Here is a 16,285-nt window from a genome sequence, read left to right as displayed (position 1 = left end):
GATCTGAAAACAATGAAGCAAGCTTGTGTCTTCGGGTAATGGCGCTCCATTACTGGTCACTTTTAGCTAGTGAAGAATGCCTGACAGATCCTCCATCAGATGCAGCCCCCGGCTCTCATTGAGTTACCCAATGCACATATATTATTAATTCAGTGTCATTCCATACTGTGCAAGTGGCACTTAATCCATCAAAAGTAAGCAGGATATAGATTCCCATGGAAAAAAAAGTTGAATCTATTTTACACATATTTAATCAACCAAAAGGACAAAAGATGTGAGTTAAAAGGTTTTCATATGTCCACATAAATCTCCAAGGTTTCATCTGGAGAAACATCTTTATTCAAATGTGACACAATTTAATATGTTGTAGTTTAAGTCACCATGCTTTTATAAGAATAACACTACATTAGGATACATCTTACTTACACTGGCAGCATCCGTTTGAGACAGATCCTCATCTCCGATTGTCGTCTCGCGCGCCTGCCGCTCTGTGCCCATGACACACGCATCCCTTCAAACCTCTATCATCTAATTCCTGATTTCCGGCGTTTAAGATCCATTCTCTTTTCTTTCAGAACAAAAACGGCTTTTTAAAATAAGCGGATCCACAAATAATGTAGAGCCACACAGCACAGTGTTTGGACGTCGACAGGTGTGTGAAACCAGATCCTGGTGTTGGAGAAACCGGGCGCCCGCTGAAGGCAACGGACCTCCTCCAGTCCCACAGATAATGTTTCATTCATTAACTTCTATTGCAATCATCAAAGTTACATCAACCAATATTCAACAGCCACAAACAAAAAAAAAAACAATTGGATAAGCAAACACAATTATCTTAACGGGACAACAATCTTGTTAGGTATTTTTGTACAAGAGTTTTATTTACAGTGTTAACAAGGTCTGTGACTGTGTCAGTTAGTTTATTCTCTGGCTGTTTTGTTCTCAGGGTGGACAGACTCCCAACAAAAAATGCCAGTCTCTGAAATAAACTAAAACATGTATATCAACGCAAAAGCAGGATATACATCGTTTTAATAATTAACATTTAAAAAATATATATTTCAGTTGGAATTAAAAAGACAAAAGGGGTGGGAGTCTTTTAAGTGAGCAGCATCTTTACAAAATGGACAGTCAGTATTTTAACACTTTTGTCATGCCATTTCCAAATTGTAGGCACTGGACTTCATGATGCAACAAAAACAAACACAAAAGAGACACATGAGGCACAAAAACAGAACTTGACAGAATGTTCACAGGCAGAAAAATACAGGAAAAAAAGTAAAGTGTTCTTTGAGTCTTCAGGACGGTTTGGGTGTGCTCTAAGCATGCACAGGGAGAAAAAAGATGAGGGAGCAAAGCCTCATTTTCTGAAGAAGGCGTTGCGGGTGATGCTGTACAACAGGTGATAAGGCTTTCGTTTTGGGGGTTCGGCCAGTGAAAAGACCTGCTGCTGAGGTACGCTGGTTGGAATGGTGATGTGACGCTGATGAAGTGGGTGAAGGTTTTGGTGGTGTGGGGGGACGGAACCAGAGTAACCAATGGCTAAAAGGTGATGAGGAAAAACAAAAACAAAATTATAAATGAAAATCAAAATTTGTATAAAAGTGTTAGAAATTTAAATGAACGGGCTAAATGGCATTAAGCTAAATATTTCCTTACTTTTGCTCTTCTTCTGTTTAGCTCTTCTGGCATTGACAATGGCCTGTCTTCTTTGCTCTTCACTGATCTCCATTCCTGCCAAGAAGCAAACAAATACACCCTCAGGTCAAAACATTTCCAACCACCCCCTTCTTCCAACAATCGTTTTACCCTGTTCATCTTTCATTTGACATCTACCCACGGTATTGGTTTTGCGTCATGAAAGAAAGGAATTCTGCACAACTCACCCATCTCTTGGTCTTCCTTGACTCTGCATCTTTCCTTGGCGAAGGCCTGTAACCACCTCTGCTTGTCCTGGGCCTTCCTGCAGCACAGCACACATATAAACTCCAGAGTGGAGGCGTTACGTAGGCGCAGCGCATTCCTCAGGGTCAGGCCTAGGTCTAGGTCCCGCCCGTCGGGCATGTCCACCACCTCGGTCTGGTCCATATCCAGCTGTCCCCGGTAGTGGAGCAGGTCTCTGCGCAGGATGTCTTTTTTACAGAAGACCAACTGGTGGTCAAACAGGAAGAAGCTGCGCTGTTGCATTTTGCCTTGTCGGACAACTCGCGTCAGCTCACCAGAATGGATCAGCTCTGAGCTGCGCTCCAGCACATCAGGCCCCTGCAACAACCAATTACATAGACACAAAGTCAAAAGATGTATACAATATTCTTTAGAGAAGACTGATTAATTATATAGGCTTCTTTTAATTAATAACCAGAGTACAAATTGGAAGAATATTGATTATTCATCATCACCTCCCAGTGTAGAATTGCCACCTGCCAGTGAGCGATGGTGTCAACACTCTCCTGTCGTCTCTTCCTCTCATTTATCAGACTGGCCACGTTCTTCATAGCCTCGTACGCTTTGCTCACTCCGCTGTAGTCACTGCAATAAATCATCAAAAGCAACGATGAGCATAGTGTCTGCCGCCTTAACCATAAAATTGATTGGATTGAAGCCCATTTCCATTCATAGTAACACACTACAATCTCAATCGTGAAAAATAAGTGATCAAACCATTGGGAGTGGGACCACCATGAATTCTTTATTTGAAGGTGAATGAATGGACCATTGACACTTTTTAAATTGTTTAAGGCTGTATACACACTGTAAGTAGCATTGCAGCCATTTGCTTATAGCTTTCATTGTACAGTGAAGATAAAGTAACGCTACACAGACAACAGCTTCATCGAGTCAAGGTATCTTCATCATGTGATTTAGTGGCATGAGATGTGGTTGTATTTAAAATGCATCCAAAGCGACAAGCAACGTTGGGTTAAAAAGTGACCAACAGGGTCAACACTGAAGTAGTTGGCTTATGGCCTATATACTATTTTATGTTAATGTGGGGTGGTTGAAAAATAATGATGTAGGCTGGAGTGCAGTAAAGCTTCTAACTTTGCATGTCTAAACCAGATTGTGAATGAGAGAAGTTATATAAAGATGCATGTAATTAAGTGCAAAAAGAAAAAGAATAGAATAAATAGTAAAGTCAATCATTTCCAGAGGAGTACCTGTGGTCTTTGGGGGTGTACTTAAGCAGTTCACCCAGCTGTAGGGGGTATTTACAGATCTTCTGGACAGGCGTGAGCAAGAATCCCGCAATTGAAATGTCGATCATCTGCTGGAGGAGCCGGCAGGCCTCAAAGAAATGCTTATATTTGCCCGACTTCATGAGACGTTGCAGCTCAGCACATGCTGCTGGATGAGTGTTACAGTAGTCTGAGTAGATAGAGAAGCCCTCTCCCTTATGAAAAATTAGAAACATTCAATGAAAATTTAGAAAAATTGAAACAGGTAAATAAATGAATTAAACAGTGATTAAGGGAAGGTTTTGTGTGTGGCTGCTACCTGCAAGAGAAAACAAGAGCCAATTTCACTGAGATGTGGTTGGTCTTTGTTGTACTTCTTCTCCAGGTCTTTGATAAACTGCCTCTGAAACCTGTAGATGTCCTCTATGTTGCTGAAGATGGTCTTCAACTGCAGCTCAGTGAACATGTCCGGGTGTTTACGGCACTGACGGATGTAACCCTAAAAGTAACACAAAACCAGTATGCTGATTACACTAACACAAGCTATGAAAACAGTTCAAACACTAGCCAACGGGTGGTGCTAAACCGATTAGTTTTTTCTGAAATACAAATGTAGCTTATTCTAAATATTTTATTACAAAAAGTTGACATTAGATTTTAGGACTGCTTGCAAGCTTTGAATTACATTTCGAGCAGCAGCCTTAGATGTAAATATTAAGGCCTGTACCTCACAGATGTCTTTTAGGTGCTTGATGTAGATGCGTTCAGTATTCATGATTTCCTGAACCACATTGGTTCTCATCTGCTCCTTGTGCTGAGCGCTGTGTGTCTCCCTGGAAGTTGGATTTTCCTGGTCCGCTACACTCTCCACACTTTCTGCACTCGAGCCCTCCTGGTTCACTCGCACCTAAAATACATCCAACACACATTATTACAAAAAGGAGAACAATAACTACTTAGACTACAAAAACTCCACATTACTATGGTAACAACATGTGCCAGTTTAACCAGCTTCTGTTCTCCAACATTGGTTCAGTGCCAAGCAATTACACAGCAGACGGCCATCTGCCAATCAAATAACCTCACTATGGTTACCCCAGCTTGTCTAATTAAGACTTAACTGTCAATCAGCTCCGGTCACCACAGAAACCAGCTGAACCTCTGAGGTTTGAACCCTTCCACACACACTTTTAAGAGGGCTGATAAGGTTTGTCTGGACCTAAGCCAGTTTGCAGGTCTTTTATTGTGCTGTTGGAGAGCAAACATGCGTTAGACACAGAGGTCAGGAAGTCCACTTACTCTCACAAAGCTGGAAGGGAACCAGGACTCCTTGTCAGACCCCCTACCCCACCACCAGTCCTTATGCGAAGCTTCCAGGACACGGATAACATCTCCTGCCTTGAAGGCTAGCTCCTGCTCCTCCATGGTCACATGGTCCCAGGCAGCCTCAGCATACACTGTGTGGCCGGAGCTTATCCACTGAGTAGCACACACACAGATAAGATAAAGATACAATTACATGCATGCTAAGCCCATGTCTAACATGTAAGATTATGTTTAGACTTATAGATACTGCAGTATGTCTGTTCTGCCAAACATCTTGAAAACACACATTTTCACATGGCTGTTCACGAGGCACGCATTCAACAAGAAAAAATTGTAAGTTTCCCTCCACGGCCTTACCTCGTTGAGCACAGAGAGCTCCACCCCCGGCTGGAGGTAGGTGGTGACATCAGTGAGCTCATCAAAACTGCCCTCCTCCTCCTCACTCACGCTGTCATCAAGTGTCGCCGAGCACTCCGACACACCATCTGCAACACATGTACAGAAGTTAAAAACAATGTGTGGAGCTGAGAATATTCTGACAGGACTTAAATAATTCAGAAACAAGCCACAGATTCAGGAACACCCACCCCTGGCTCAACACCAACATTTTCCTTCAACATGCTTATTGACATTCCCTGAGTCAGCTTTCCCACAGACTACAATTTGTGATCAACAACAATGCCAGTTCTCACCACTGAGCACTCTGTGGAGCCTACGCCGCCCAAGACGGTCAAGTCCGATGGGAGTGCTCTGGGAGAGGGTGGAGGGGCGAAACCTGGCAGACACTGCTCTGTAGGGGGGAACCTGGTGGGAGGGGATGGGCGGCCGCGACAGGGGCTTCAGAGAAGAGACAAGAAACATCCTGGGATTTAGGAAGAGCTCACATTCTCAGGCTTTCACCACCTACGTTGTGACTGTTTCACATTGAAATAAAGTCAGCGACTTTACAACAGATAGCATTTGTAACCAAGATCAATTATTTTGGATTTCAGTACAAAGTAGTATAAAAAATGACTGACTCAAGGTTCATGGTTGGTGTATTTTAGGTCCTGACCTGGCTACTGTTGTTGTTGTTTGTACAGTTAAAATTGTGCTCATTTTTTTTTGATATAGCCTTGATCAATTGAAACATTAAAAAGGCAGGAAAACATGTTTAAACAAATTAATGTGTACTGATCTGCTATATATATGTGTTTTTCAGTGAAAATCTGTAAAACAACAACATTCAGCCTTATGTTTATACCACCACTCAAATGGCTAGCATTGGCAGGAAAAATATTGTTTTCTTCCCTAACAATTTAAAGGATAGACATTGTTCAAATATAGATCTAACTGCAAATTTCATTATTGGGGTTCTTTTATTAGCAAATAAATAGCCTGAAGCCAATTATGATTCCTCACATGACTGAAACAAAATGTATACAACCACATTTCTAGTTTATATATAGCAGATGGGAATTCATCATAGCCTTTCACTTCTAGTAGATTTAAACTGTAAAGGCTCACACAAGGAAGGCGGTCGTCCTTCTCCTCAGCATCAGTAGAGAACAGATCCACAGTTCCAATCACTGATATCGGACGCTGCCTCATGCCTTGAACGTCTCCGTTTATGCTGTAGTTCTCAGGGCTATCTCCATTCCCACACGTCATTGCTTCATTTCCACTGTAGTCTTTAGTCAATGATGTATTTGCTGTCCTTTCTTCAGCATGCACTTCTACCACTTCCTCCGGAATGGAGTGCTTCCTTGAAAGGAGCTGTCCGTAGTCAGAGATGGGCCGAGGTCTTGGGCGCCCACTCCTTCGTCTGGGCTTGACGCAGGTTATTTCCGTGGGTGTATCTGTGGGTGATGTGCGCGATGTGGGTGACTCCAAAATACATATTGAAGAGATAGGACGGGTATTGCTGGTTGTTGGAGAGAGTTCCTCTGTTTGGAAGAGTGCTTCTGGACCTTGTTGGTCTGATGTCACCTAGGGATCAAAAACCTAAATTTAAAACTCAATTAGGATGATGGAATTCATTTTCCCTTTGCAATGATCAGCAAAAGCACAAATATGTAGAACATAATGTCTGCTGGGAAGTTAATCAGAAACAGACCAAAATGGTACTGCCAGTCTCAAAAGTTCCAACTCGAAGCAACTGTCTTGGATCTCATTGCAGAATCCACAAGAATCAAAGGGAAACTATTTCAGTTAACTTTATCAGGATTCTCACGAGAAACTTTATTATCATGTGAAAGTATTCAAGTTCACACAGTGATTGGCTCCACTTTTTGAACACAGTAAACCGCTATGCTTATCAAGTTCAAACAAGAAGTGCAACAGAAATTCCACAATAAAATGTTATCATTTTGTGTTTGTCAGCAGGTATTGTATACTGATGGTCAAATATTGGCTAATGGTTACTCATTTGGAAATTGTTGGTCTAAGTCTTTCTTACTCAGCCAGCAATCAAACCTCACCTCTTGGCTTTCTCGATCTGGGTCCGGTCCCCGGCATATGCACTGGAGAGGCACACAATGGACTAGCACCATTGTGAAACCAAACAAACACAGAGGGGCATGTGTCCCCAAGACCGGATTATTTTTTGAGGCAACCAAAAGCCACTTGATTTTTAAAGTAAACAAATCAGATTGTTCTGCTTCATCTTTAAAGGCAAGATCATACTCTTAGACTAAAACACATCACTAAAACAGTGTGTTTCTAGACCTGTCTACCTGGTGGTGCTGCTAGCTGTGCAAGGCCCAGTGTCCTCCGTGCTGGACTTTGATCCACTGTGCTTCAGCTAGCAGAAAGGGGGAGATGTGAAGCGGGGGCTGTACTCACTCATAGCAAGAGGACTATGGAGCAGTTTTGCGCAAGGGCCACTAATCATAAACAAAGCCTAATCATTAACTCTGCCCCTTCAGTGTGCATGGTAGCACAGAACAGCTGGCTTCAGCATGTGACCCTGCTGCACCAGAAGTCAGTAATTCATAAACAACTGACAGGAAAAAGGACAGTGAAGAACAACTTATGCCTACGTTATTATTTATTTGACACTGGAGGGGACTTTGGACACACACAGCTCCTTGTTTTTTTAAATCATACAAGCACAATACTGACAAGCATCATGGTAACATGAGAACTTATCTCAAAGGGTTAGAATCATGCCAGATTCAAAGATCACTTCTTAGAGGTGTGATGCTTCATTTCCTAAGACAAGGGTCAACGCCATTCAACTGGAAGATTGGAATCCATTAATGATCATGCTGTTCTAGATTATAGATAGATTTTAGTACTTCCTTCTGCTATGAAAGTTTATAGAGAGCCTGTAATCTAATTATTTCCAATACCATGTTCCGGTGTCAATGATTAAGGTGCTGCTAATGTGTGATAGTGCAAAACATTTTGCAGCTTGGTTCTTGTTCAGCTGCGGCACATCATATAAATGTAAGCAGTGAAAACCTCTGTAATCAAAGAGACAAGTTGCACAAAAGATAGTACCCTAGCTGATGCCTTTGTTAGTGTTTTATACATGTCCCGCGTTGTGTCAGAATATCTGCATCTTCTGTGCTAATTAGGGAGAAATATGTGGAGCAATACTGACTGCTAATAGAAACATTACTATATCTCATTAGTATAAACAGTATGTGCCAAGAAAATTAAATTATTTACATCAGACCTTTAACACACATGATTTTGCTTTTACCTCGTTTGGTTCCATGTTGACCTCAGTCTCTTCTTGTTGGGAATGCTCTTTCTGCCAGAGACATGAATCACATTGTGCTGTCTGTTTATAGCTACTTGTTGTTGCCACAGTCGGTAATTCATAATGAGCAGGTGACGTCTGCTCGGTTCCTACTGGGGGCTCCACAGAAACCTGGCTGATAAGGAGCGGATGCTGCTGTGGGCTGGCATTGGATTCAGGCTGTTGATGAACCAGAGGGTTGTGCTCGACAGACATGACCCGGGCTCTGACAGGCGAAGGGCGGCGTTGTCGCTCACTGGTTGTTAGGCAAGGCACACGGCGGGAGTAGTCGTCGTGGAGACGAGTCAGGGGTGACAAGGGTGTCCGACAGGTGGGGCTGGGGGAAGGACTTCGCCTGCGTCGGACAGTCAGGTCAGTCATGCTGCCTACTAGCTTTAGCATCGGCCCTTTGGTCATCACAGGGCTCTTTCTGCGGCTAACAGCGTGGTCCTGGAGGTCCACTGAGGAGGCGCTGGCTGTCCTCTGGATGTTTGGTGTCTTGCTTGACGTGCTAGTCTTGGGTTCCTCCTGAAGCAAAGGAGGTCCTGGCAATTGGGGTTTGCGTCTAAAAGGGGCCTTAAATATATGAAGATTTTCTGCACTTTTGCTCAGTCTGCTCAACACCTTCACATTTGTGTTGTCATTCATGTTCTTTGTTTGGACATTGACCCTGGATGTCTGATATGGTTTCTGACTGTCCGTATCTTCATTTGGGCTCCTTCCTGCTAGTCTCCTGTTCCCTGTGTCGAGTAAAGAGATGCGTCCTGCTCCATACGCTCTCCTGATACTCCTTGACAATCGTGTGTTCCGCGTGAACCCATCTTCATCATTTTCCACATCATCATCGTAGTCCTCAATATCTGATCCACATTGGCTTATCATAGCCAACTTTTGGCCATCAAAATCTCCATTAGACACACTATATCGTTCTGTAAAATGTAAATGATTTGCTGCATCATCTAGACCAGGGTCAATGTTGGCTACACCAGTGCCATTTGTTATTTCCTGATCTGATGGGTCATTTTCTCCATCATGGGAGACCGCCCCTTTACTCTGTATACCCTGGAGCACAGAGGAGCGGAGCTTTTTGAAGGAGTCCACAACACCCAGTCCTGAAAGTCCTGACCAGGACTGGGGGACACTGTTGCCGTCACTGCTGTGGGTTGAGGTGGTACTGTCAGTGGTTGGACTGTGAGCAGGGACAGGGCCCTTCCTCGAGTTCGAAAAAAGCCTCATAATTCTTGAGGAGTAAGGCTTTCCCTCAGGTTGACCTATAACAGGGTTGGTCCAGGCAGAGGAGTTGATGCCATTTAATCTGTTTTCGTCTGAACCTGCGGTCATTGGCTGTACGACACAACCAGACAGCAGACATGGGACTGCACTTCTGTCAGCATGACTGTGGAATGGGTATATATCACTAAGGGGTCGACTTCGGATCAGCGGGTCAGCTTTACAGTGGTAGAGGCACGGGAGAGAGTCTTCGCTTGTGGACAAGACTCTGTCCTGTTGTTCTGCCTGCAAAACCAAACAGAGATTAATTTCAGAAATCTTTGCATGTTGCATTATAGAAGAATACAAGGTCCTATTCAAAGGTTACTATGTTGAAATGAAATTTATCAGGTAAAAGCAGATATACAACTCCAAAGAGAAATATGTATTAGTTTTAAAAAATTAACTGAATAAAATAAACATTTTTTACAGTAAGAATGTTTTAGGGCTCGGCTGAAGGCTGGGAAATTTAAAATCTTGAGAAAAACAGCATGAAAAAGACGTACAGTATGCTTAAAGGGATGGGAGTTTGAGAATGAGCTAATATGTGTTAACAGTACAGTGTCCTCTGTGTTTGGATGTAAGAGAGGAGGAACAGAGAATAAAGGGAGGGACACAGATCAACAGAAAGATGCATAACCCTCAGTGTGCACAGCATACAGAGGAGTAAAACATCTTTCACTGAGAACACTACGCGCATTTGTCCTTGGTGCTGTATTTCAATGTCCATAGAGAGCTGAGGCCCAGGTTGGGGTGGTGTTGTGCTAAGTTTGTGTGTGTGTGTGTGTGTGTGTGTGTGTGTGTGTGTGTGTGTGTGTGTGTGTGTGTGTGTGTGTGTGTGTGTGTGTGTGTGTGTGTGTGTGTGTGTGTGTGTGTGTGTGTGTGTGTGTGATTAAGGGCAGTGGTAAGTGCAGCTAAGCCTTTGAAGTGGGACTTTGTGAGCGTGACTAAGCAATGAAACTTGTTAATACATTGTGATTAATGCAATAAATTGCCCAGTTTTCTTCAGATTACGTAGAAGATAAAGTGACGGCGGGGGGAGGGTTGTGTGGTCTTCAAATTAGTGAACACAGTAAAACACAGAGTCCTCAATGTTTGCCTATGTAGGATTCATACTTCGTTTTATTTTATTTCTGTGTCACGCTAAACACTTGGCCTATCCCATATGGGATTATAAGACACCACAAACCTTTTTAACAGATATCTTCCAGATATATACAGTTAGATATACTAATAGGCCTTTTCACAGAGTACATTTAGCATGTCATAGTAGGAAACACACAGGTGTTACTAATAACATTAACAATGGCTCTGTACTATTCAAGTGTCCCAGTAAGCCACGACATGACTGACAGTGAGTGAGCATGCACAATACAAGGACCCTGAAACGGAAGCAGCTAAATGTACTTCAGGCATCCTTCATTTTATTTTTTACAGCCATACTTTTCCTTCTTTGACATATTAAAATGTCTTCTGTGTCACCTTTTCTCTACGTTTCTTTTATGACTGAATTCAAAAAGGCCACTAAATGACACATCAGAGTACTGCTAACTAATTCTAACTTCTAAGCTGCCAAGTGATTTACAAATTATCTCAAATAAAAAACAAAAAGGTTTAACTATAAAGTGACTCGTCTATAGAGGCCACAGTATATTGACAATAATAACAATACAGTATGAATGTATGACTATAAAATATCATCCTATATACTTTTCCATACCTACAAATAAATCCCATCTCTAAAAACAACAATTTGTGCTATATTTGCATCAAATGAAGCAAATATAAATAGTTAGCTGGTCTGCCAATTTCCAGATGCTTTCTCCAGAATAGTTTACTCAATATGACTCAATCTTACAGAGGATACTTAGGAAAATATAATTTGGCAAACCGCTTGCATATTTTAAATTGCAGTTAAAATAGAACATTTTTATGCATTATTTTCCTTCGACACCCCCCCCCCGCATTTATTATTTATAGCAGGATATAAATATATGATAAATACAGATGATAAACTACATCATCAATATACTCTTAAAGACTACATTACAGTGTGTTATAAACCATTCATTAATTATACACTGCTTATAAATGCTAAATGGGGGATGACACGACTGCTGATTGTTTTACATTTCTTACAAGAAAACAGTCTCCTACCAACAAAAAGGTTCAGGCCCAATATATTGTCATATTTATTTAGGTTTAAATAAATTGTTGTGACTTTGCCACAACACAAACGGAAGCCATTTTTTAAGGTTTGAAGGCATTGTTGCTTCCACTGTCTGCTAAGGACCCTGGAACGTTCCCAAACCTCCCATCATCATGCATGCCCAGCAGCGGATGGGCTTTCTCAGACAAACTCTCTGTGGAATCTGCTGTCACTCTAACCAGCTCTCTCCGTCATGCCGAACACTTATGTAAACACAGAGCCACCGCTGCCAAGCACCGCTGCTGACAGACAGTAAACACCCCTTGCGAACAATGTGCTGCTTTCAAAGCTATGCTGAATTGTCTTCTTGTACTTTCTCCTTGGCCCCGGGAAGAATCCCATTAAGTAGCACCAGGAAAAAAATAGACAGGATCAATTCTTTCCATTTATTTTTCAAGCAGAACGATTGGAGATAGGAAAGGAATTTCTACAGCTTGAGTAGCTTGTTTTTGTTTTGAATACTCAAGTATTCCGTGCTATCGCCCTTTCTACCAACTGTGCTATCCTTTCTGCTTTCTCCCTAAACTGTCACAGGCCAGTTAGCATCTACTAATGCTGAGCCAAACCAAGCTGACGCAGGTGGTGACTTTCACTAAGACAACACAAGATGTCAACTTATATGCAATATGCTTTTTACTCCAATATCTCTACAGAATGTTTGTTTCCGTGACTTTTAACTATGCCATTTAAAACTGGTGATGTATTAATAAACCTTATCGCATTTCAAGTCTAGAATCAAATGCATCAACCTCAATGACAATGTTCGCTTTGATGTGCATGGCATTTGTTTTACTGGTGAAATGGCAGGTGTGTTGGCAATTCATAACTACTAGTTACAAAGCAAATTCAACACTGCCACACAGAGCTTACTTAATGATGAAAAGCTGTTTTTAATTTGAGAGATAAAATATATATGGTAAACTATTCTGAAAGCCTCTTTCATTTTGTTCATTTATATAGAAAAAAAAAATCCAACCTAAGCTCTGGCATCTTTTCCTTTTCTCCATATTTTCTGAATTGACAGAAAAAAATTCATACATCCATTTCTACAGCTATGCAAGTAACAACATCCTAACAAATATTACTTACGTATAAGTTACTAGCACGCCCTATTGTCTGTAAGCAGATCACTTCTACTATGAACTCTCCCATTTTAACTGTGCTCTGCCTGTGTACCAGGATCACTGCTGCTCTCCAGCTTCCTCCTGCTTGGCTGCGGATGGGAGCGGTGCACTGGTGCCCTGGTCCAGAGTTAATTAACAGCCCAGGGAGGAGCCCCCCCCCCACACACACACACACACACAAATACACACACACACACCCACGCACATTGCAGCCAGCTGGAGCCAGCCTCAGATTAGACTCCCAGAGATGAGGATGAACACTCATCCAGATACATAAACATGTATACAAGGGCTAAAAGCATGCACTCCAAAAACACATGCACAATTAGTTAGAGCATCCTTTCTCATCGTGCACGGCCCATTTCCATCTGTGTGCATGTGTCCTCACACGCATACGTGCTCAGAGCTGAGAAGGGAGGAAGGCAGTTAAATCATTGCCTCCCTTCCTGTTTGGCTAGAAAACCCAGGCAGTAAAGTAAGGAGTCATAAATACATAGGGATAAGGCGACCCCCTACCTACCCATAGTTCACTTCTGCAGTATGTCCTGCCTGAAGCTAGGATAAAACTCATTCTGCCAAAATGTACGAAGTATTAACCTGAAAAACCACCAGAGAAAGTGTTAAGTGAAAGTACGCGTTTTGCTGTCATTTTCCGTTCTCTGGTTTAACTCTGAGACAGACACAAGCACCCCGGAGCAACATCGCCGTTCCTTTGTAAGCTGTCACTTTCCTGGTCGTCTATTTGGCTCGAGCAATGAAAGCTGTGGGGAAAAATGTTCATTGAATATTTCTGTCAAGTAAATGAGTTCACATTCGTGGTTGAAACAGCATCTTTTTAGCCTTGATGCCTGTTATCTGACCTTACAGTCTGTTTCCTAGCAAAGATTAAAGTGTTAGCAAGAAAACTCCGAACAGTGTGTGGGAGCGGGACTGTGTGTGTTTGTATGTGTATAGCCTGTTTCTCTTCCATCCCAGTAATAATCTGATTAGCAAAGCTCTACCAGTCTGTGTTCAGGACTGGTTTCCTCTACACATGATAGCCTAATCAGGGCGACAACTAGGCTATTCAGCACTGACTGAGAGTGACACCCAAAGCTTGTAAAAAGCCCACCAGGATTTGACTGCAGGGGGCAACTTGGCACATGGTGCATTTTACATGTTAAGAGTGAAAATTAAGAGATAAAGGCTGAAATTCCACAAACTCTATCGATAAGAAATATGTCACCTCTTTTGTACACGTCCCATAGGGCTGGGCAATAAATCATTATTTTGATGTGAGATTAGATATTGTCTTAAATTTTGGATATTGTAATAATGTGATATGACATAAGTGTCTTGTCCTGGTTTTAAATACTGCATTACAGTAAGGTAATACTTTTTTGAACTTACCAGACTGTTCTAGCTGTTCTGTCATTTGCCTTTTCCCCACTTAGACATTATGTTCATATTATTGATGATTATTTATTTAAAATCTAAGTGTGAAGATAGTTGGTTAAAGCACCAATTGTCAACCTTAGAATATCGGCACAATATCGATACCGAGGTACTTGGTCAAGAATATCACGATATCTGATTTACTCCCTTTTGCCCAGCCCTAATGTCCCATCTTGATCTGCTACGGATCAGTTTTCTGGGTTAAGTTTCATTTTTTTCTTTACCTAGTTCCTCATTTTTGATCTGGCAGATAGAAGACTGGGGGAGGCCACTCCCCTTTCGACAGACCGTGGGAAGTACAGGTAAACCAAGGAGTGTCAGCACTCTCACACAGGCAGCTACTTACTCACTTGATCTGCTGTGGAGTGTCATGAAGACAGAAAGCTAACACCACACAGTGTACAAGGCTTAGACAGGACAAAAAACCACTGAGCCTTGTTGTATAGCATACAGTGTAACCTGACAGCAATGCAACAATAACCAAAAGGTTGCTCTATCAACATTCAAAAATCATGAAAACAGAAAGAGAGCACAAATCTACTAATATTATATAGGCACAAATAAAAAACTTAAGTGACATCTTTGCTGTCTTTGTCTATGGACTGAAGTGCAAAAAGAAGGTAAACTAATGCAGAATATTTAGATTAACTACAGACACAAAGCTCAATGTTGTCTCCGATGAGACAGAATTACAACCGTGTATGAAATAAAAGGTAACGCAGTGTAAAATATTATTACAGTTGTTTGGTTTTGTTTTAATACTAATAGTTCTATAAAGCAGAGGACTGTGACCTGTGAATATTTAACATTGAATGATCTAGACGCCACAGATTACCTCTAGTATAAAATCCATTTGGGGAGCCATGAAAACAAGACAACTCTCCACCCTGGTGGAAAAAATATAGACAAATTATATTCCAATTAATTGTGAGTAACCTGTTGTGATGGCTGCAGACTCCTGCAATTAGTGTAGCTAAGTTAGTACATGCTAAGAATGAAGCAGAATCTAAAAACAAAGAGCTATGGAAGGGGATTACTAGTTTTCTAAGCCCATAAAGAACTAGGGGCCAAACTGCTTATTTATTTCTGCATTAATTAACTTTCTTTGGTCATAAAGCTCTTTGTAGTAACGTAAGCCCCAACTCCTCCTTCACAGCCTGGCATCTCCCACATCACTATAACAACCACCGCTGTAATGCACTACAATAACCCCCTCTGGTCCCATTTCAAATAAGAACAGAAGAGGGAAAATCACCGCAACTTTAATGTGATAATGTTACACGAATAATATGACTAACTTAAAGGAAGTATATGATCACTTATCACTTGTTTTAGCTTTGAATTAAATTAGCAGTCATTGCGCAGTTAATAGTTAAACTTTTTCTTACCCTGCTCATAGTCGCCGATGTTGTCCTCCTCACCTTTTTCCTCACATCAACAGAGCAGCTGTTTGTGTTGTTTAGCCATAGTGAAGTAGTTTCTCCGAGGTCCAACGACTTGCCTCGCACTCGCCCTCCACTCGCAAAAACATGTCGGGTACAAAAACCACGATAACTGCGCTGGCCCTTCTAACTAGTTACCCCGCAACATGTTAAGACGAATGGCTGGCTGACTTCTTAAACACACTGAGCTAGCAACTCGAGCTAGCTCACGAGCTCACTGCAACTTCTAAATTGCGCAAGCTTTGCGGTTTTTTAATTCGCTTTCACCGACTGGCAAAACCTGATGGTAGTCAAGTAACTTAAGTGTACAAAATAAATACTGAGTCATGCGATATCTTCCGAAGTTACTCAAGAAAAGCTTCTCATTTTGCTGATGAGCCCAGCTCAAATACGTCTTTCTTGAAGAATTGAGCTGGCGAGCATCATTAATGCACTTGTTGCAGTGTTTCCAGGGGGCGGGGCTTCGAGAGGTTACGATTGAGGTTACTGGTTGACCACAACGTGACCATACGACGGACAGCCAATCATAATTAAGTAGATGAGACCGTGACCCCCGAAACCACGCCCAAGGTGGAACA

At 41.9% G+C, this 16,285-nt stretch overlaps 1 protein-coding gene across 3 annotated transcripts; it reads right to left on the bottom strand.

Annotated features, from left to right (window-relative positions):
* Positions 1-860: 860 nt before the first annotated feature.
* On the bottom strand, positions 861-16,148 carry spata13 (spermatogenesis associated 13). 3 transcript variants are annotated; one of them, XM_034862654.1, is made up of 13 exons: positions 15,654-16,148; positions 8,191-9,744; positions 6,009-6,470; positions 5,195-5,339; positions 4,860-4,987; positions 4,476-4,655; positions 3,904-4,083; positions 3,496-3,675; positions 3,159-3,391; positions 2,400-2,529; positions 1,887-2,262; positions 1,660-1,734; positions 861-1,542 (listed from the first exon to the last, which is right to left on the bottom strand). In XM_034862654.1, exons 1-13 carry the CDS (start codon positions 15,660-15,662, stop codon positions 1,361-1,363), a joined length of 3,834 nt encoding a protein of 1,277 aa, XP_034718545.1. In that variant the 5' UTR covers positions 15,663-16,148; the 3' UTR covers positions 861-1,360. The 3 variants fall into 3 exon arrangements, with proteins under 3 accessions (XP_034718545.1, XP_034718547.1, XP_034718546.1); XM_034862656.1 differs by lacking the exons at positions 8,191-9,744; positions 15,654-16,148 and adding an exon at positions 7,217-7,496; XM_034862655.1 differs by lacking the exons at positions 8,191-9,744; positions 15,654-16,148 and adding an exon at positions 6,962-7,210.
* Between the last annotated feature and the right edge of the window lie 137 nt (positions 16,149-16,285).

This window comes from Etheostoma cragini, chromosome 22 (genome assembly GCF_013103735.1).
Source record: "Etheostoma cragini isolate CJK2018 chromosome 22, CSU_Ecrag_1.0, whole genome shotgun sequence".
In the NCBI taxonomy this organism is placed as follows: domain Eukaryota; kingdom Metazoa; phylum Chordata; class Actinopteri; order Perciformes; family Percidae; genus Etheostoma; species Etheostoma cragini.
Note: the sequence above shows the minus strand (reverse complement) of the source record. Positions and strands in the feature narration are given on the sequence as shown.

Coding starts and splice junctions, on each gene's coding strand:
- spata13 (XM_034862654.1), bottom strand. Junction 3,676..3,903: donor ACCTAAAAGACATCTGTGAG/GTACAGGCCTTA, acceptor TGTTACTTTTAG/GGTTACATCCGTCAGTGCCG. Junction 2,263..2,399: donor TGGCAATTCTACACTGGGAG/GTGATGATGAAT, acceptor TGGTTGTTGCAG/GGGCCTGATGTGCTGGAGCG.